The sequence below is a fragment of the Xiphias gladius genome, chromosome 22 (assembly GCF_016859285.1).
Source record: "Xiphias gladius isolate SHS-SW01 ecotype Sanya breed wild chromosome 22, ASM1685928v1, whole genome shotgun sequence".
Classification (NCBI taxonomy): domain Eukaryota; kingdom Metazoa; phylum Chordata; class Actinopteri; order Istiophoriformes; family Xiphiidae; genus Xiphias; species Xiphias gladius.
The window spans coordinates 1,172,766-1,194,271 of record NC_053421.1 but is presented as its reverse complement, the minus strand read 5'-3'; the positions used below and the strand labels follow the sequence as shown (position 1 = coordinate 1,194,271).

Below are 21,506 nucleotides of genomic sequence, written 5' to 3'. Positions count from 1 at the left end.
AACTGCTGGCTGGGGAAAAAAACTGACTGATGTCACCTTTTCTCAATTTTCTGACATTTCATACACTAAAAAACTAATTGATTAATCAAGAAAATAATTAGTAATAACAATAATAATAAAATGACTGTGTTGCAGCCGTAATGCAGAGCTCCACTCTTCAGAAAGCTCCATCCAATTTAATAAAACTGGGAAATTTAACATTATCATTTATAGAAATTCAGTCAAATTGTATTTTGTGATACATACTGTATTGCTGTTTTACAAAACTCTGTCCAAACTAATGATTCCAATCGAATTTTAATTAGAAACTAATACAATGAGTTACTGAAGCTTTGTTCAACTGCCATGGACAATATTGGCTGATATAATGCAGTGGAGCAATGTGAGTTCACAATACAATGAAAATCTATTTGATTATTCTATTTGTGATTATACATACATTAGCCATATCGTTAAAGTTATGTGTTCAGTACACGTAATTTAGCCTCCGTTACAAGGTTCAAGCTATGTTATCTGATGCAATTTCAATTTTCCTTACTCTAATTAATAATTTTATCATTTTTTTAAATTCTGTTGTATAATTATTACTATTGTTATTGTTAGTAGTACTAGTGTTCATGCCCACCTCTCACCACCCACCTTTGATGTCCACAGGGAGGGTCTAATCCTCAAAACATGCATTTTAGGTGTTGTATTACTTTACAATAAGGAGAAAATGTCTAAACATGATTGTACTGATGTTCTCCACATACCTTAGTTAGCCACACACCTCTGTTTCCATATGAAATGTGTGAATGCTATCATTTAGTTGGCATTATACAACATGAAGAAAAATATTAAGAGGGGGTATGAATGCATGCAAAGTCAAAGGACAAAGATATAGTTCCACACTACACGAAAGAAGCTGAAGCAAAAATGCATCCGTTCATGTTGCAATACTTTCAGCTTGAGTAACAGTGCCATTATCTCAAGAAGAATCCATGAATGTCGGGAGACATGGGCAGAGAGGAACGAGACCATGGGAGAAAAGTAGAGGATAATGAGAAAAATAAGTAATACCAGAGTTCCTGGTAAGTTTTGGAGTTAGTCTATCAGAGTCTATAAAGTGCTGAATTTGTCACACACACAGTCTGAGCTTATTGTCACAGCTGTGCTGTCAGTCAGGGTCCATTGGCTGTTTCTGGCCAAAAGATACAGACTGCAAAACCACTCCAGCCATCAAAGCAAGCCAAAAAAATTACTTATTATACTTAATACCTGTTGGATGAAGCATTTTCTTGCAGTGAAAGAGAACACTGAATGTCTGGCACTCAAAAAAGCCACTCCTAGGTGCTCCACTCCCACCATGCACCCAGTCTGGGATCCAACTGACAAGATCTTACTTGATAAAAGTCGATTTTTGAGCTGGGTGATGCATATCCTCATGCATACTGTGGCATTATACTTGGCAGTATTGCAACACCAGGACGTTAATAAATTTTACAGTTAAATGAAATTAAGTCGAGGGTTGCTATAATAACTGTTATTTTATTCCTTTTTCTGTCCTATTTCTAAATATGACGACAGCTACAGATGGTAAATGCAATCACAGAAATCTTAGCTTTCATGCATGTTCTGGGCGGTGGTGATGGTTAAGTGGTTGTGGCACACCGACAGTGGTGTGGAAAGGGGCTAATCCTCCAGCTAGGCTCAGGTGCTTTTCCAGGTTATACTTACTATACTACTGGCTGACTGAAACTAAGCAGCAGGTTCAGCGGGAACAGGTTTCGTGATGAATAAAGCTCAGTGCCTGAACAGGCAGTCAGCACAAACTGAATATATTCACTGTATCTACTGAAAAAAAATATTGCTTGAGACCTATATAGCTCAATGGAACTGCAAATACCTGGATTACAGGTCTACTTCCATTGGAACCTTACATATTAAGTGAGCGCATATTCACTCGTCTGCAATAGATTTATGACAGAATCTTCAATCTGAGGAAATATGTCCGTTCTCTAATCTGAAATTTTCCATTATGGCCTGTGTGTGATTGAGTGGACAAATGACTAAACAATCATGCATACTAGTGGTTGAATATTACCAAGACATGATTTGAGAAGACAAAAAAAATTAATGAAAAGAATTAAGTAAAGCAGATATAGCTGGGCAGAAAGGTTCATTTAGAGACTCAAATGTGTCCAAAAGAAAAACAGCAACCCAACTTCAGCGAGGTGGGTGGGGAGGGGGCACAGCATCTATGACAAACCCCCTTATTTAAATCGGCAACAATTTTCAGACCACAACATCTTCTGTTGAGCAATATAAAGAGGACCACAGAGATCCATATAAACACACAGGCAGGAGATGTCAAGTCATGATTCCTCAAGCTGTGGATCAGTACTGGTCTCCTCACAGTTCCGTCCCCTGCCTAGGAGCAGTAATCTCCCGGCAACTGAGTGCCTGTGTCCCTCTACTCCAGGGCAGGGTAGGGGCTGGGGCTGATGCGGTAGCTAAGCTAGTGGCTAGCGTTAGCTGCCATAGCAGATGAAATGCTGCAGATCTACAGAGGACAGTCGGGGGTTGCTGGCTGGCTGGCAGCTGTGACACCTAAAGTCATCGCCATCCACACGCTACACCGGGATATAACCGCCTTTCCTAGAAGATATCGATCATGTAGCAACACATCCATTTATCTCCCATCTCTCCCTCTGTTTTGCTCCGCCGGTATCCTCTACCAGTCTATTAGGTGTCGAGCGTTAACTTAAGGCAGGTCGCGATACCGCTGCTACTGAAACTTGCCTAGATACACCCACAGTGATCGCATCAATCATTAGCCTATTTATGACCAACCCAGCCCTTGGTCAGCTCGCCAGATGGTTAGCTGTTACAAACGACTCAGTCAACAGGGTAGACTAGAAGGGCAGGGGGCTGATAACGATAGACTTGGAGGACACTGCATGCTACTAAAAAGGGGTAACGTTATGTAGTCCATCACCGTAATGCACGTCTCAGCTACTGTGTATACGACTGTCAAGCCTTAATGGTTTGGCATGTTCCATTGTCCGAGACCGACGTTAAACCACCTATTTAATCGAAGCCTGCCTCTTGCCCCATTAGCCATCTGGGCGGCAGTGGCAGAGGAATGAGGACACGAGGCCGGGTGACAGGGGCGAATAACGTAGGGAAGGGATAATATTGTGCTACCAAGCACTGTTACCCCTCATTAACTGTCAAGCCTCTAACACACACATATTAGAGACAAGAACCAACTAGCCGCAAATTCATACATAATTTTTTTTTTTAAAAAGACAACGCCGACCGGCTATTTCTTACCTCAGGCGGTGTGCCGAACCAAGTTCCGCGTAGCAGCCATGTTCGGAACCCCTATCTGCCTCCGTCCGCACGAACCGAGCCCCCTCCCCCGGGTCAATCGTCCTTCTTCCACAGCAGAAATCCAAATATGATGGTGCAGAATTGTTTGCCGATAAAAAAATCCCGATTAAATTAGTTTCCAGTAAAATTGCGTTATTCTCCGGAGCTGAGAGCGGGTTGTCGAAGGGAACTGATCGCCGGCGCAGCAAAGCTAGCCGTGCCTAAGGGGAGGTGGGCTGCTCGCCGCCTAAACCACAGGCACCTCAAACTCAGTCTTCTTTCTGTTCAGCAAACTTAATGTACTTGTTCGAGATTTATTGTCAGGTATACGAGAGCACCTTACAACTAGAGCGTGGATCAATCGGCTTTGCAAGCCCGTCAGCTTTTTTAAATTTAAAGGCAGGAAACTAACATTAGCCAACTAGCTGTTAGCTAGCACGCTAGCTGTCTAATAAAACTCTGCCATTGGAATTTGGAGGTAGACAGTCCGCACACTGCAGGCTGCTTGGCTGGCAACTGCCAGCCGATGAACAATACAAGCAGCCGCTATGAAGAAACTACACTATTTTAGCACACAGCTAAAGCTAGCTCTATGCCGGCCAGCCCCTCCGTGATGTTAATATCGGTCAAAGGAGAGAGGGGCTGCATTGAGAGCGCACTCCCGACACTAGGCAAGTACGGCCCAGCGCGCTCCAGAGAAATTTCCCACAAAATGGCTGCCAAAACAAATCCACCGCGGACACTCACACAAGGAACTTCCAGAAGTTAGTCCTCAAAGATAGATGTGGATGCGTAATTATTTTTCATGTAGAAAATATGACTACCCGAACATAACTCCCGTGGCATTTGTGTAAAAACTTCAGAGAAAAGAGGAACTTTGGCGAGAGCTGACAGTGTTAACACTGTAGGAAACCTGGCTGGTTTCCTCCGCATACATTTAACTTAATAGATTATACAGCCAACAAAGAAGCCAATTTACCTCAAAGCAGAGAACGGCAGCTACAAATGTAAGTTATTAATCTAGGTTTTACTGATGGGACATCTGGCATACATCTCATATGGAGGTAATGTCCTCTTTACAGGTGCTTGTCTTACACTATGTGCCACTGGACCTCCAAGGCCCTGAACTGACGCCATCACTCGTGGAAGTCTCTGCTGTAACAGGACATGTAGTGCTTTTGTAAAAACTAACAAATATCGGTCCTGAATTTTTGTCAGAATGAGAATTTTGTTTACAGTGTAAGAGTAAATTTATGTTATGTTGGTAGCTATACCAAAGATTATGATCAATGAAAAACAAACATTTTATTGAAACAAAGTTGCTGGTTATGTCAAAAAAAACAAAGAACATTCAGGCGTAACTTGTAAAATATCTACAACCCTTCTGCTTCATATTCCGCTGACACAAAAGTTGTACTAGTATCAAATTACAAGTCAGAGGGAAAAAGTCACTTTCTATATTTGTCTGTACATACACACGCACACAGGGTCAGTTTACCACCCCACCACTTACCAGATCAGCATTAATCATTCTTTGCCTACAAAGTGGGTATTGTGCCAACCTGAAGCTCTTCACATGATCTACCGTAAATACACAACATATTAAGAAAAAGTATATTTTACCGTAAATAAATTCAGACAGACAATTTACACACTAAAAGTACTAGCCATATGGGGCATATGATGTGTGAATATTTGGGATATCCCTAACAATGTGGGATGTTCTGTCTCAAATTGGAAGCACCCAGAGAAAGACAATAATCAAAGAGCAGGTGAAAAGAAACATTTCATCAAAAAAAGACATCCAGTAAGAAAAGGATCAGGAGCACAGAGAAGCAGAAAGTTATGGAAAAAAATTTCCTGACAATTCATCTAAGGCTAGAAACATACTTCACAAGACTGGCTATTTAACACTCGACCACTGTCAATTACTTTATTATCTTCCTGGTGTGTTGCTGCACAAGAACACAGTCCTGATATCAATTGTGCATAACAAATGTGAAATAAGGCAAGCAACAGTGAACATTTACATATTATCAAACTTGTACTACGAATCTGACTCTCTCCAATCTGGCAAGCAACTCAGAGGACAATCTGTGGCTCAAATGGCCCCAAATGTCATGTAATGTGCACCCAACCTTATTAGTAATAGAAAAGACCCTCCAGCAGTTGTGTGGTTGTTTAGCTAACTGTCAAAGGACTCAAAATAAAAAAAAGAAACCCAGCCAAATTTTACCCTGATTGCTTGTCATGCTTTCACACTGTGCAGAAACCGACAAACAGGCAGGTAGAGGTGGAGAGGTGGGCAACAGACAACAGACAGTATGAAAAGTAGATGGTTCAAAAATGGGAATCCGTTCCCCTGAGCTTTCTTCCGTACATCATTTCTTCTGTTTAGGTGGAGGTCTGAGAAGAGAAAGAAAAGAGCATGTTAACGCAATATATGAAAAAGAGCAAGAACTATATACAGCGAGCTGACCATAGTGGTTAAGGGAGGGTCTGAATGTATATGCCAACTTGTCACCATAATTCAACTCTGAGATCATTAGTAGGTAGGGGAAAACAATAAACCTCACAATCCCATTCTTGGAATTCTGGAGCAGTACCACGGCCATTTGGTCCCATCTGTTTACTTGTTCCAAATTCACCATATTAATGTATAACTCAATGCCTCTTGATTTTAATCCCACAGGTCTGCCACTGTACCTTTGACCCAGGTTTTACAATATCCCGCACTGCAAGGCTACCTACAGATACCACAGAACTACTGCAGTATACTTCAAGGTTGGAAATCAACTCCGAGGATATACAAACTTATTTTAAAGAGAAAAATTATCAACCAAACTGTCCATTGTACAACATTCACCACACTTTACGATGGAGGGATGACTCGCATCATTCCAGGTGTGCTTGGTTTTACCTCCAAATACAGTGTGCAGGATTAAATAATCTGGATAAACTGTTGGTTCTTCGCAGCCTGTCTGAATATCTGTCTGCTTGTATCTCCTAACCTCTCAGACTTATTTATAATGTCATTGTGTTTACAGATCCTGGATCCTAGTGCTTAGACCACTACAACATATCCATAACTGATAGAAATTATAGCCCTAGAAATTATAGCCCAAACTATGAAAATATGACCCAGGTTGTAATAAAGCAAAATTATCATTAAGTAGTTACATCCCTACCTTGCATCTAGAGGTGTATATGTAGGTCTATTTTTTTTTTTAACATAAATTTGTAAATAAGTATAGTGAGTAGATTATTGTCTTGAACCAACTGTTTTGGCTCCGAATGCAGATTTATATTAAAACCTTGCAAGAGGCATGCAACAAATGACTGTTAAACAAATACATAAACACATGAATAGGTTAGACACAGCCAAGTGGAGGAGCCAGAGAGATTATGAACAGCCAAACCTGACAGCACAGGTTGTGTGTCCTCAAATCACACTTTGCTACTATATCAGAATTCGCAAATTCATTTTAGGCCATGTGTGTCATATATGGTGAAAATTTTACTTGTTAAAAACAGTCCACCAGATGGAGCTGTTTACCAAAGTTAATGCAGGTGCGGGCAGTGCTGCCATATTCAGCTCCAGCTGTAATGCAATGGTCTTTTTCAACCAAAGAAACCACGAAGCTTCAGGAACTACAATTCCCCTTTAAATATTCCTATTTGTGTTTGGCATCAATTACCAGCCTGGTTGGGATGAAAAGACTGAAATCCTTATGGATACATAAACCTAAAGATATATCAAGAATAGCATAATTTAATTATGGACCTCTCAATAAGGAAGTTGTGTTAGTTAATATGATTATATATTTAAAATATATAATTAATATGATTATATATTTAAAATTTCAAAACCTATACAAATATTAGAAAACAATTTCAAGAACAGGACAAAATTATCAAATGGCCTGGGAAGAAAAAACAAACAAAGAAAACACCACCGAATAAAAAACCTAGGGTAAGGTACAAAACTCTACAGCTACTCGAGAACAAAGGGGTCTTCCGGGTTAGAAGGTTTATTATAAGAGAGTGCAACTAATGGCTTTAATTGATTGGTTCACACCTTACCATAAAAGAGATGAAAAAACATTGAGCAAGCAATGGGAAAAGGAACATCACTTAATACAGTGATTGGTGAGCCGTCACTATCCATAACCAACTGTTCGATAACAATAAGCTGAGGGTTATTGGTTCAGACAGACATTGACAAAACATTTTTTTTAAAGTGATAGTAGAAAATGAGCTACTTATATTTATGAGAGTACATGAAGATGGACCTTACATAAATGTAATTTCAAAATTATACTTGAGCCTTGAACAACTTAAGAAACAAATGACTAACGACGTTAAAACAAATCATTGAAATCAGACTAACTCTTTGAGATCTTATGGACACATCATTTTCATGTATTTTGGAGCTGTGGCTCTGCAGCTCCGTTTTGGACCAAAATTTAAAATCTCCTGGAAACTGTCCTCCAAACCAAAACTTCAAGTTGTGAGCTGATGTACCCAATTAAATTGGAGATCTTGAATGAGGGAAGAAGGAAAAATATTTGTTGAAAATATCATTTGAGTCTTTTAAGAAATCCCTGTCTAAGAATTAGCTGAAGAAAGAAATACCTTGGTTTGACGAATGGATCGACTTGATGTACAATATTTATGTGATGGGGAAAATTACTTACAACTTGACAACAAGGAAGGAAACATTTGTTGGGATCTGCACAAAATTGTTTTGTTTTTTTTTTCATTTTTCAGACCAGACATAAAATGCATCAGAAACACATTGTAACTCTTCGTCTCCCGTTATTATAGGTTAACTTGTTAATTATTTATTCATTCCCCCTGTAATTTTTTTTCGCGTTTCTTCCTAATGTTTAAAATGTCCACAAGTTTGTATGGTGTTTGGTTATGTAGTTTGTTAAATTATGTAAATTATTTTTTAAAGTAAATAAAAAGAAAATTACAAAAGAAACAAAAGATGAAAAGCACCATTTTAGAGGTGCCAAACACATGGTTTGACATACAGTTGAGACCGGAAGTATTTGGAGAGTTAAATTTTTTTGTTCTTCAGGCTTTGGGCTTCAGCACATTCAATTTGAAATAAAACAATGGATACTACATTAAAGTGCCAAGTCTCAGCTTTCATTTGAGTTGGTTTACATCAATATAGAACGAACTGTCTGGGAGTTACAGCCCTTTAAACACAATGCCCAAATTTTAGGGGTTCAAGAATAATTGGAATCTTGGCTACTAAATGTTTCTTGTGCAGCTGTGTGTCGTTTCAATGTTAGTTAATGCAAAAAAAAAAAAAAAAAAAAAAAGCTCAAACATGGGTCATAGTTGACCGAGAGTTGAGAGCTGCCTTTGAGATTGAGTTAGAGTTGTCTGTCAATATGAAGAATGAAGAGGTGATCATGCAAGTGAAGAAGATAATGAAGCTGGAGGGAAGAAAAAAAAAAAAAATTAGAGAGATCAAAAGTAGTTGGTCTGCCAGTTGGGCACCTGCTTCTAAATAAGCAGGTGTGTAAAGGAAAACTATGGCAAATGACTTGGCAGACCAAGGAGCAGAACTCTTGTGGATGACCAGAAAATGATTTACATGGTCCAGAAAAACACCTTTATGATTGCACTTCAAGTCATGAATGCTTTCTAGGGTGTGGGCATGTTTCCTTGTCAACAATCAAGAGAAGACTTCATGACTAGAACCTCAGAGGATTCACAACAAGATGTAAACCCCCGGTAAACCTCAGAAAACAGAAAGTTCAGACTGCAGTTAACAAAACACACAAAAAAAGAAATCAGGCAAGTTCTGGAACAAATTCTATGGACTGATGAATCAAAAAATGATGGAAAGAGGAAAGTGTGCCACAAGCCACTACCTCATCTGTTAAACATGGTGGTAGTTCTGTTATGGTTCCAGCATGTATGGCTGCAACTTGAACTGGCACACTGGGATTTACTGATCATTTCACTACTGACATTTGCAACAGGATGAATGCAGAGGTATACAGGAGCATTCTGTGTGCTCCGATTCAGCCAAATACATCAAAACTTGTTGAATGAAATTTACATTTCATCATTCAGCAGGACAATGATAATAAACATACAGCCAAAGCAACCAAATAGTTTTCATGGTGAAGAGGTGGAGTATCCTCGACTGGCCAAGTCAATCACCCGAACTCAGTCTGACTGAGCAGCATTCCACTTAGTGTAGACCGGACTGAAGGCAGAGAGACCCTACAACAAGCAAGAGCTGAAGGTGGCTGCAGTGAAGCTCTGGGAGAATATCACCAGGGAAGATACATCAGCACCTGCTAATGACTGTGGGTCGAAGACTTCAGGCAGTCACTGACCACAAAGGATTTCCCACGAAATATTAAATTACGATTTTGTTTGACTTCACGAGTATCTGTCCAAAGTACTTCTGAACCCCTAAAATTTGGGCTCGGTTTTTAAAGAGCTGTATATCGTATATTCATGTAAATCTACTCAATAGCAGAATCTTGGCAGGTCCCCAGTTGGATTCTAACTCAAGATATTGGGGTTCATACACAGCTCCTTAACCCTTAGACTACCAGAGCTCCTCCTGAACTGGGTATCTCTTGTTTTCAAAGGCTAAGTTATAAGCCAGACATGGCATATGTGACATTTCTGGCCATATCAATCTTTTAAAGTGATGCCTTTCGTTTTTCAGACATAGATGATTTTTACATAAATGTTTCTCATGGCTTCATTCAGACATGAGTACACTTATAGAAAGAGCTGTTTTATCGTGCAATATTTGGCACCTGGTGCAAGAGAAAACAGAGCGAGATGAGTTTAAAAAGTTATAATAATGAGAAAGAAGAGCGTTTTGTGTTCTCTCACAGGCTGCATTACTGATGGATTTTAAAATTTATTTTGTCACTGAAAGCCTCACCATAGTGAGGCATGATTGACACTCCTCCACTTCTTATAATTGACTGATGCATTTGCACATCAGTTTAATCACGTAAATTATTAGAGAGCGAATTCTGCTGCCTCTTTTATAATATCTAAAAGTGCAAATGGACTGAATGGCCTATACCAAATGATGAGCTAGGATCAAAGGCAAAAAAAAAAACGTTCTATATATAGAGTTAAGGCTCATAAGTTAGTGACTAAAACATAAAAGTGGCTGTTTTAGCACTATCGTGGGTACAGTTGATTTGGGTTTTGCTATCTGAGCTCAGCGCTAGGCTTCTGACACGTCAGCCAAATTTGGGTGCCGTATGTGTTATGGTAAACAGTATATTGTTATATAATAACCGGAGCAATTCCAAGAGAGAAAATTGACATTATTTTCACATACAAGGAAATGACAAAGTTGTCAGGTATTTCTATGTTTACATACAGATGAACTCAGTTCAGCTTACGTGACTTCTATAAACAGCTAGCTGCACCAGTGATAATTAAGGAGTGACATGGTAAAGGGGGTTGATACTTATGGAATCAACTATTTTAATTTAAAATAATTTAACAATATTTGTTTTCACAGAGACATTAAAGTCTTTTTATGAAGCACTGTATTTAAGATGGTTAAGGGAGAGCAATCTGATGTTGGTGTACCTGTAGATGCCCACCACCACAGCGTGGTCTCTCTCATAGGGCTCCAGTGTGAGCTGCTCCTGTGGTTTCATGTTCTCAGCGCTCATCTTCTTCACTTCTGAAGCAAACACTGCCTCAGGAGCCGCTGTCGAGTCTATACAGTTAGCCTAAAGTAAAAAGAGAAAGGGTTTCCACACACCTGACAATACTATCAGTATGAACAAACATCAACTGCTCAAAGCTAGGCATATGCAGCTTCATTCAGCATTTGATTCAAAGTCACAGTGAAAACTGTACTCTATATGAAATTATACAGCAAATGGCAATATCCCAAACATGTTGTTTGGCCCATAATCCCACTCAGCCCAATGAAAATCTTCTCTCAATGAGTATATGTGAAAAATTTGGCATGGTTTGAATGTCTGTTTTCGTTCTTTACACAACTATTTTTGTGGCGACAACAACTCTATGAATGACTTCCAGGAGAGACTGAAAATGTGCACAGTTATCCCCATATTTACATAAATATCGCATCACTCATTAAGTGATTGTTTAACAAAAATTCATGTTTCACTTACACATTTCACACAGTTACACCGCTGTACATTAAGAAATGGTTCTAGTATTTTTTTTTTTATTTTTTAATTAATTAATTTATTTTTTTAAATTGTAACAGCTAGTGTACGTAGAGCTAAGTTGAAAAAAAAAAATCTGAAAATTGAGTGCGCTTTATCAAGCAGATATCAATCCATTAAAAAAGTCTTTTCATCAGTCCAGACTGCCCTAGCCATCCTTTGTCTCAGCTGTTTGAGACTAAAACTTGATTTTATAACCATCTCTGGACTTCACTGTCAAATTATTTGACCAAAACAATTACTGAAGTTTGTACTTTGTGTTAATGGTTGGAGAGCTTCTATCTGTAAAGGCAGTCATCAGTGTACCTTGATGGAGATAACAAAGTGTCCTCCATTCTTCAGGAAGTTGTGAGCATTCAAAGCAACAATCCTAGTCTGGTCAGGCTGGGCAACATCAGCAAAAATCACATCCACCATGCCTAGAGATAGACAAATCATTACTGTCTGCACACATTGCATCATTCTGACATCACAGATGTAGATGTTGGAGCCTGATGACTGTATTATGCCTCTTTCCACTGTCCTTTACCATTTTCAGTGAGAACAACAAGCAGATATATCAAGATATATGACAATAATTTCAAGTGTGCATTATGTAGCTCATTTACCATGTACAAGATGTAATTTAACAATTTATGGCCCAGCACTGGATTTAGTAAGAGCACTGCTGAGCTTGGTGTACTTTAGCAATCCTCAACTATTCTGTATAGTTTAAGAAATTAAGTGTTCAACAATAACTATAATGAAAAATATTAATTGTCCTTTTTCACAACAAAAAAAGAAAAACTTAAAAAAGTAATTAAAACAAAAACTACAATTACATGTAATAACACTGTGAAAGAAGGTTGAGAATGAGGGATGAATGGACAAATCCACATTACTGTTTAAAAGGGAAAGTCAACAAACTGCATCAATCTATTAAGTCACATATTGTATATTCCTGACTGGCCAAACAGTTTCTTGCACTTCCCAAAAACATCTCTTCAGAATGTGATTGAGCTGCTTGAACAGTTGCAGCATCTTGCATTTCAGCAATGTTATGTCTCTAACAGTCATGTTAGCATTGGCATTTAAAATTACCAGTTTGCGGAATGAAAAAGTAATAGATTAATGGACTTCATCCATCAATAATCCCAGTGAAAATGACAAAAGGCTTTGATATCTGAAAGACATGACCACTGGTTTTTGAACATGATATAAAATGAACTAAAACAAAGGCTTATATTAGCCGTGTAATGATACGCCGAAGCCAGTTTAATTAAATTTAAAAAATAAATGGCTCAGTTTCAGATTGTACAGCAACGCCACCAGACTGAAGCAGTGTAACAGCCCTGGGGATGTGGGACATATGTAACAGAAATGACACCATTACAACTCTACTAAGTGTCTTCTGCCAGGCTCTGTGGCTCAGGACGACTTACCAACCAGCATGCGATATTTGTGCGGGTGCCGAGCGTCTTCAATAATCGGAATGATGTTGGTGCGTTTCTTTGCTACATTGAGAAGATCACGACCTGATCGATGGGAAAACTCTACAGCGTAGACCAGTCCTTCCTATAACACATAAAACACACAGGTTACTTCTATGTAAATCTTTAAACTTCAATAGTCACTTTAACACAAAGCCCACAAAAGTTTTTATGTACTTACCCTCAAGAAAGTAACACCAAATCATCATTAATTGCATGTGAGACTAAGCTTAATGTACATTTGGTTCAACTGCCTTCCAATTTATCTTCTCTCTCATGTTTTACATAAATTAGTTCAGCGAATCAGTGCGCAGTATTCAGTTCAGGTGATGCAACATGGCTGCGACTGTTCAGCTGGAGATGTGCTTTCTGAAGGGGAATTTTAAAGTAACTTTAGCTCATAGGTATCTTTAAAGTTGGATAATTTTGGCAAAACTAAAAAAGGCAAAAAAGAAGATGTTTTCTCCTTCGGGACAAGAAAAGAAGAGGAAAGATGAAACGTATTCACAAAACGTAGTGAAAAAAAGGGCGTTACAGAGGCACAGCTCAGAAAAAGTTTGTCGGGCATCTGCACTTTCTATTGAGGAATTAACACAGATACACCAAGTGCTTTATTCCACAACGGATAAATTAAAACAGGATGCGACTCATTGTCTTACATGGATATCATGCCAGTTAAACGGCGAGGACCTGAAGTGGATAATCCTCCAAAACACAGCACACGGTCAAGTACTTTGCTCTGAATGAGACTGGAAGAATACCTGTCTGCAAAACACCATTTATGAGGATTTTTTATAGAAATCATCATAATGTCAGTTCGGTAGACATCGCCCAACCCTACTGCCTTTGCTTACAGGTTTATCACATGGTCAATACACATCTTATTTGTGCATGCCATCATACATTGTAATTTTCAGTACAAGTTGAAGTTATCTGCATGTCATTGACATGTGCTTGGACAGTTATATTTGGGGGGAAAAACTAAGAAAGTAGTTGAATTTCTTCGCCTGTATGCCACAGATTTTTCCAAAAAAAACAAAAAAAAAAACGCACAAATATCTGTATATGAATAGATAGAGGATATTGTCAGTGTTCCAGGGTTATTAGATATTTGAAGGGCCACATGGGGTTTTTATGAGGCCACAGTGTATGGATAGGTTATACTGGACTTTGTTAAAATCAAGTAATTTTAACCTCTGAGATCCATTGAGAGTGTAATACTCACCGGTCCAACAATGTCTGAAACATGAGACACTGTGGTTCCAGAGGCAGCTCCCAGGTACATGACCTTTGCTCCAGGCTTGATATGGATCTGGTCCACTCCTCCCAAGATGGCTGCTGCCAGTTTGGAGCGGAACGGATTCCAGGCTCTGTACTCAATCTTAGTCTCTCCTTCCTAACAGACAAAGAGAAAGAAAACAGTGAATCTGAATTTTACAAAATCTGACCACGACACCAGAGATCACAGCAGCTAACTTCACAAGACAAAGATTCTTAAAAGACTTCAAGACTGGTGTAAAGGTGTTCTTACAATTGACAGAGATAATTTACCAATATCATTGTATTACCTATACTGTCTGATCAATGTGCTGCTGTGAAATTAAATATCACCTCCACACTGATCCTCTTCTCTCCGTACACAGAGTCTCCTACCACCATGTTCTTGGTCACCAGGGCATCCTCCTTTCCTCTGCAGATGAACACTCCTACAAAGACACACACACACACACACACACACACAAGTCAGTCTAATTGGTCAATTAGAAATCATTTAAAAATTATTGGTAAGTGTAGTCAGAAAGTAGTTCCAAAAATAAATATGTTGAAAGAATAGTTATACTGAACAGAATAGTAAAATAAAGTTAGCTAAAGGTGGATATATGCTTCCCCTTAGCTTTATATTACTACATCACTTTACATCTGCATTAGCTGATAGCCAATTTAGAATATGAACAGAAAACCCCAGAAAGAAATCACAGATGGTAGAATGAAGGCCAGAAAAAAAAATCCCAGGCTGAAGTTTGCAGCTAAACATCTAACCCAAGCACCATAAAGTGATTACATCCCAAAATCAAGAATAACTGTAAACAGGATTAAGAAAAAACCTTCATGTCTGTGTGGTTCAACCAAGACCTTCTTCCCCCCTCCAAAGCCTCCTCTGCCGCCCCTCCCTCCCCTGCCTCCTCTTCCTCTTGGGGTGCCCCTTCCACCCCCTCTGCCGCGAAATCCTCCACCCTCCGGGGACCTGAATCCTCCACCTGAAAAACAGAAACATTTAAATAGAGCTACCCAGGTCACAATTTGAAACAATATCTGTGCCCTGGTAAAACAAACTGCACTCATATTATTATTGGAATTAACAGGTTACACTCAAAATTTTTTAAGTTCATAACGATAAACTGATGCCCGGTAATATATAGTAATTAAGTTTAACACGTTACCTAATGCACATCAACATTACACATGTGATCTTCAATGAAAAAAATCTGTCTTATAAGTAATTGAAGAAGCTGTCTTCAAGCCACATTTGAATAACTAAAATAATGTGCACGATGTGATAATACAGATTACATTATGTTTACAACACTTGATACTCTAATCATTCACTTCTTCCAGTCTCACCTCTTCCTCCTCTGAATCCCCCTCGTCCTCCTCTGTCACCAAATCCTCCTCTGTCACCAAATCCTCCTCTGTCACCAAATCCTCCTCTACCTCCACCTCTACCTCCACCTCGTCCTCCTCGATCCCCACGAGGACTAAACCCTGAGAAAAAAACACAGATAACAGGGGCACTTCAGTGTAATTTATGCATGTGTATTAAGAGGCTATGGAATACCAAGAGACCCTACACATATAGCCGCCAAAGCTACAGTGTTCCTCCTCAAAGCTCTAACATGTGGAGGCAGCCACAATACAACATGAAGATTTTAAGAACTGTGACTGATCTAATTGTGCTTCTTGTGTGAAGATAACAAGCAGCAAGTTTAAGAAAGGCTCAGTGATCTCTCTGGTGATGTAGCAAAATATTTCTTCCAGAAACCTCTTGCTTCTCCTCTCTTTGATTGTCTCTCTTTCATGATTAAGTTAAATTAAGTTATTACACTCTAATCTTTGTTGTTCCCTGACTTATTTATGGCTAATGCTGTTTTTGATGTTGTATATTTTTATTCAATATCTGGCTCCTGGGTCTGCAATTCTGTGCATGTGGTAATTTTATTAATTTTATCATAATCCTCAATTTCAATTTTCATAATTTTGCCTCTGTACACCGCCAGAATCGATCTGAAACGAAGTCATCAGGATGTGATTAAAGTGCAGACTTGTGTAGACTTTCAGCTTTAAATTCAAGGAGTTTAACAAAAATATTGAGTAAACCGTTTAGAAATGACAGCCGTTTTCATACATAGTTCCCAATTCTCAGAGGCTCAAACGTAATTGAAACTTAAAACACTATAGTGACAAAATGTCCAGATTTTCCTTCAACAAGGAGGTGCTCTATCGCCCACCAAGTGCTGCTGAGTGAGCAAGGAGTGAACAACAACAAAAAAAGATGGCTGCATGTGTGAGACACTGTACTATACCTGGAAAATCTGTATTTTTTTTTAAAAAGGATACCTTGTGGACATACTGTTTATTTACTTATGGAATCACAATTATTTGTAGTGGATTTTTTTCTGAATCTTTTGAAACATGCATTGTTTATATCCATGTTTAGTAGCTAGCAGTTTTCTTTTTCCCTCCCTTTAGTTGGCACTTGGCTTCATTTCTAAAAGCTCTACCACCACCAACTGTCTACAGTGTCGAATAACGTGTCACAAACCAAAGTGAACCTGCTAACAAACAACATTTCTCCACAGCGCTACTAGTGGTTAAAAAAAACACTCCAATGTACTGTACCGTTAAAACTGATAAAGAAGACCGAGTATTTTTTTTTTTTTTTTTTTTAAAGACTTGGGTTTCTTTTCACTTTCAGAGGACAACACGGCAGTCATGAAAAATTATTGTATCAGTGTTATACGATATTTGGGTGGACTTCTACACATACTGCCCTGTATGTAAAATATAAACGTAATATAGATTCAGGATTACAAAATAAAATAATACAGCTCACATTACCCCCGTGCGGGGTTTTCTCAGCTACTGCATAGGAGGCAGTCCTGTAGGATTTCCGTAGAGGTTTACATAGGAGGCAGCTGTGTGCTGCTGTTTATCTGAGGTAGGGAAGCTGACGAGGCGTACAATTGCCAAACCAGCCACTTAGTTCTCATTTTTCAAATCTTTACTCTCGTAAAACTGAAAAGTACTGTTTTACAACACTTCCGATGAGCATCATTGGCAACCAACCACCCCTTATTATACGACTACTCGATGCAACTAAGCCTCCACGGGCATTTTAGGTATTTCTGTGGTGTGCTCCGCTTTATTTTGATACTTAGATAAATATCCCGGTTTAGTGTTTAGAAGAATGACCTAATACTGCTCTCTGAGCAGTGACGGTGCGGAATACGGACCCGAGTCTGGTAAATACGGCTACAAGTGACTCCGGTCAGGGTTAGCATTAGCAGAGGCTACTGGTTACTTCCGAGTTTATGCCTCGTGGCACACGGCGGATAATTTCAGTTTAAGCACACATCTGATTTCCCCATAAACGATACCGTGACAAACAATAATGGTATAGTAAATATTGTGTTCTGGTTATGTCGTACAAACCATGGCCAGTGAGGCTGTTTTGTGCAGCTGAGCAGAAGCTCAACACGTGTGAGCAGCGTGCCGGTGGTGAGCGGATAGTTATTCCGTCTGACGCCCCCCCACCAGTTTAAACCATGAATTTTACAGCAAGACTGTATTTTAGCACGCATGTCACATATAATACTTGAAAAAGCGTTCATACAATTGATAATGGTTCACTGTAAAGTTTACTGAGCAGCATGGCGGTGTAGGCCGATTATAACCTCTAACTTCAAATACAAGGCGGACCGCTTCACTAAGTGTACAGACTAACGTTACATAAAAACACCATTACAGTTGGGGTGCTATCGTATCTACTGTACCTGGCTTCATGTTATCAGATGTAAAGCGTTAAACCGGTGCTATCGGTGGGATTTTCCTTTCTCCTGGACTGCGACTCTCACTGAATACACGCAGAGTGACCACACGTGCGACGCGTACCCTTCTTCTTCTGCTGCTGCTGTTGCTGCTGTGTCACGCTGCACCACCATACAGGGTGCAATACTGACACCAGCAGGTATGGAGTGTAGATGGCTGTTGTAAATAAGGTAATCAACAAATCTTATATCGACATCGTTTCAGTCAGTCAGAGCCATTTTTTTCTAATATACAGCGAGAAAAATGAAAAAAGCAATTGTCTGCTAAACCACCCAGCAAAATTGTTGTTAAATTTTTTTCATGGCTTCCAATCATATCTCTTGATATCTCAGACAGTAGAAGTACATGATCTATAGCTTTCTCTTAACCTTTTTTTCTCATTTTAAATAATATTTCCTTACACCTACTGCTGAATGGTAATTTATGTCTAATGTCATTTAATCAACCGTCTCTAGACCCTGTTAACGCATGTGTTGGCGACATTTGCTTTTCTACTTCCAGTGATATTTTCACAAATGTACACAGAGATTACTTCTGTGCCCGATGTAACTTTCTACAAGAGCAGCTTTGTGAACAGTAGCTTGTTTGTTTTGGTTTCAAAAGTATGATTTGTTTTAGGAAGCATTTGGTTACTGCTGAAGAAACAACATACATTTTTTTTCATTAAAATAGCCTTCTGAGCACTATATTAAAAAATATAATAGCTTTGCTGCTTCAAACTTTATGTTCTACAATGGCCATTTAGAAACTTTAACTTGTTTGCTTTTGTATGACGAATATAGTCATTAATTCTGTAAAAATTTATGTAAATTTGTAAGCTTTCTGCCAAGCTTTTCTCTGAAACTTTAAAATAGGATTTTTGGTTCACATATTAAAATGAAGATTCTTACTTTTTAGTCATTCTGTCTGTTCTGACAGCAGAACACCTACATATGTTCAATTTTTTTTGCACAACAAAACATAAGAAAAATCAGGCCTTACGTGACTCAGTACGCCACCCAACTATTGATACAGGACGGTTATCTCTCTCTTTTCGACTACTGCAATGCTCCTCCAGCCAGCCTCCCTTCAAGGATGAAACCCTTACAGATGGTCCAGAATGTGGCGCTGCGGCTGGTTTTCGATCAGCCTAAAAGGGCACATGTCAAGGCGCTAATCGTTGACCTCCACTGGCTACCCAGGGCCGCCCAAATCAAATTCAAGTCACTAATGGCTGTTCTTGTTTGTGGTTTTCTGATGGTGGAAAGAGCTACCAAATTTTATCAGAGCAGGAGCATCATTCTCTATCCCTATACCCCTCTACCCTCTATGTCAAACACCATAACATGCCTAACTAGCACTTACTGTGCACTTCTATAAAACCATCCACCCTATTCTCTTTTTCTTCCACTCGTTTTGCTGTCTTTACTTCAGCATATAAATATATTCATTTCTGTCATACTAGAATATACTTTCATATCAACACAGGTATTTGTTGTGGCTTATATGCTTATTTATTCGATATGTTCTGGTAACCACAGTACACCTTATTCATTAACGTAGATTGTTCTTTTAATTTATAACCCATGGGAAAACCTGGCTCATAGATGCGTCACCAGCACATACTGGACTAGAATGTGGAGCAGTAGAGTGGCAGGAAAAACATGCTGAAATAGATATTTGAATGACTATATATTATCCATGATGCCTTTCCAAGAACAATTCATAATATAACATTGGGCTTTGTTTCCTTCAGTGATAATAAGAATCTCAGTTGATCTTCACTATTAAACACTTAACTGTACATTATAATACCAAAACCACAAAGTGTTGTCAACGTAAATGGACAATTTTGATTTCATATTTATATCTATGGTTGTCATCCTGAATAAGCATGGGGGAGGACACAACAGTGGGATTTAAATATGGGATTCCATTGTAAATTGAACAGGAATACACTTTCTGCCTTTGCATTCTCTATTCACCCAAGATGTGTAAAATTGGATTTATTATACTCCCAACACACAACATCACCCGTCTGTTAATCCTAGGAAGAGGTCAAACATCATGGACCAGGAGTCAGTAGACAGCTGTAATATTGTACACTTTAATCCACCACATTTATCTGACAGCTATAGTTACTACTAAATTTGCGGATTAAGATTTTACAAAAGCTTTATAATCTTATAAAATGTGACGCATTATTATAGATCAAACCACCCCGAACAGCCAGGACCAGATCAACCTGCCTGGCATCCATGTGGCAAATGTGAGCTCTGAGCCCTTCTTCCCAAGCAAAGTCAGTTTAGTTATAATTTGAAGAATATGCACCATATAAGCATAAAATGAACTTAATAATTGAATGTATTACAACTAGATTATGACATAGGACCCATTTTATAGACAGTGCCTAAGGATTAAGAACATTAAGACCCTTATCTTAGTTCACACTATGTGGATATATAACAAATATGCAATGAATCCAATTATTTGCCACACAGTTAACCTGGGGATCTTCAGGGTTTGGGGACAGTTGCCAATTTTGCCCAGCTGAAAATCCTTGCCAACGGTATATAAAGTACAAAGCCAATAGTCACCAATGGATAGTCATTTTATTTTGGAAGTAAGTGTGTCAGGTACACTTTTGCTTTTCCACTTTTAATAATTGTTTCTAAATTTGGACAAACACAGTTTGACTGCTTTTTGCCAAAAAGCATTATGAGGCCTGAATAAACACCAGTGTGTCCACTGAATGTAAGCAAGACCATATACCTTTAATGTTTCACTCTTGAGAAAGTAGATACTACTTAATGTCTGTGTAAAGTACACGTTGTCCCATTCGGGGCTTCTTGGGGACTGAGTAACGTGTGGGACTCCTGCATTGCGGCAGCGCCTATGGATAGTACAACGGACTACCTGCGAAAGGAGAGCGTCGTGTGACACTGACTGAATCCAAATCTCCACCCTCCAGACTTAAGACGCGAGCCCTTGCATGTGCCGTGACGTATTCACTGCCATGACGTCAACTCTGCGAGGGCGGGCGACTGCAAGGCTTTATAAGCCACTGATACAGGCTATACACATCCAAATACAGAAATGTTTGTAAATAAGGGCTGACCTATGGCTAAATATATTGGATATTACTTTTTTGTTGCCTTTCGGCCATTTTTCTTACCCTATATAATTGTCATTACAATGCATGTCTTTTATAGGCTAACATCACTTATAGTTCTACATATTTTTCTTTACCATGATGTGGTTGGATATTATTTCTTGCTTACACCATTCAAGTGGCGTTTTAATAAATTAAATGTTTTACACATTTATAATAAGTTCTTTTAATTTTTTTAGTCGGCAATTGGAAAAACTACAACGTCATGTC

General features: G+C 38.9%; 2 protein-coding genes and 1 long non-coding RNA gene across 3 annotated transcripts in view; 1 reads left to right on the top strand and 2 right to left on the bottom strand.

Annotated features, from left to right (window-relative positions):
* The window catches only part of dyrk1b (dual-specificity tyrosine-(Y)-phosphorylation regulated kinase 1B), a 64,097-nt gene extending 60,107 nt beyond the window's left edge, over positions 1-3,990 (bottom strand). The window contains exon 1 of the mRNA XM_040118924.1: positions 3,316-3,990. The gene's annotated coding sequence lies outside the window, so the exon portion shown is untranslated. The remainder of the gene's footprint in view (positions 1-3,315) is intronic.
* Positions 3,991-4,039: 49 nt separating this feature from the next.
* On the top strand, positions 4,040-8,485 carry LOC120784820. The gene is made up of 3 exons (XR_005706501.1): positions 4,040-4,361; positions 6,047-6,258; positions 6,402-8,485. It is a non-coding gene; the product is annotated as an uncharacterized LOC120784820 (long non-coding RNA).
* Positions 5,261-18,294, bottom strand: fbl (fibrillarin). Its single transcript, XM_040118931.1, has 9 exons — positions 18,091-18,294; positions 15,662-15,802; positions 15,145-15,297; positions 14,651-14,745; positions 14,265-14,435; positions 12,992-13,124; positions 11,877-11,989; positions 10,957-11,102; positions 5,261-5,760 (listed from the first exon to the last, which is right to left on the bottom strand). The coding sequence occupies exons 1-9, from the start codon at positions 18,098-18,100 to the stop codon at positions 5,736-5,738; spliced, it is 987 nt and encodes a 328-aa protein (XP_039974865.1). The 5' UTR covers positions 18,101-18,294; the 3' UTR covers positions 5,261-5,735.
* Between the last annotated feature and the right edge of the window lie 3,212 nt (positions 18,295-21,506).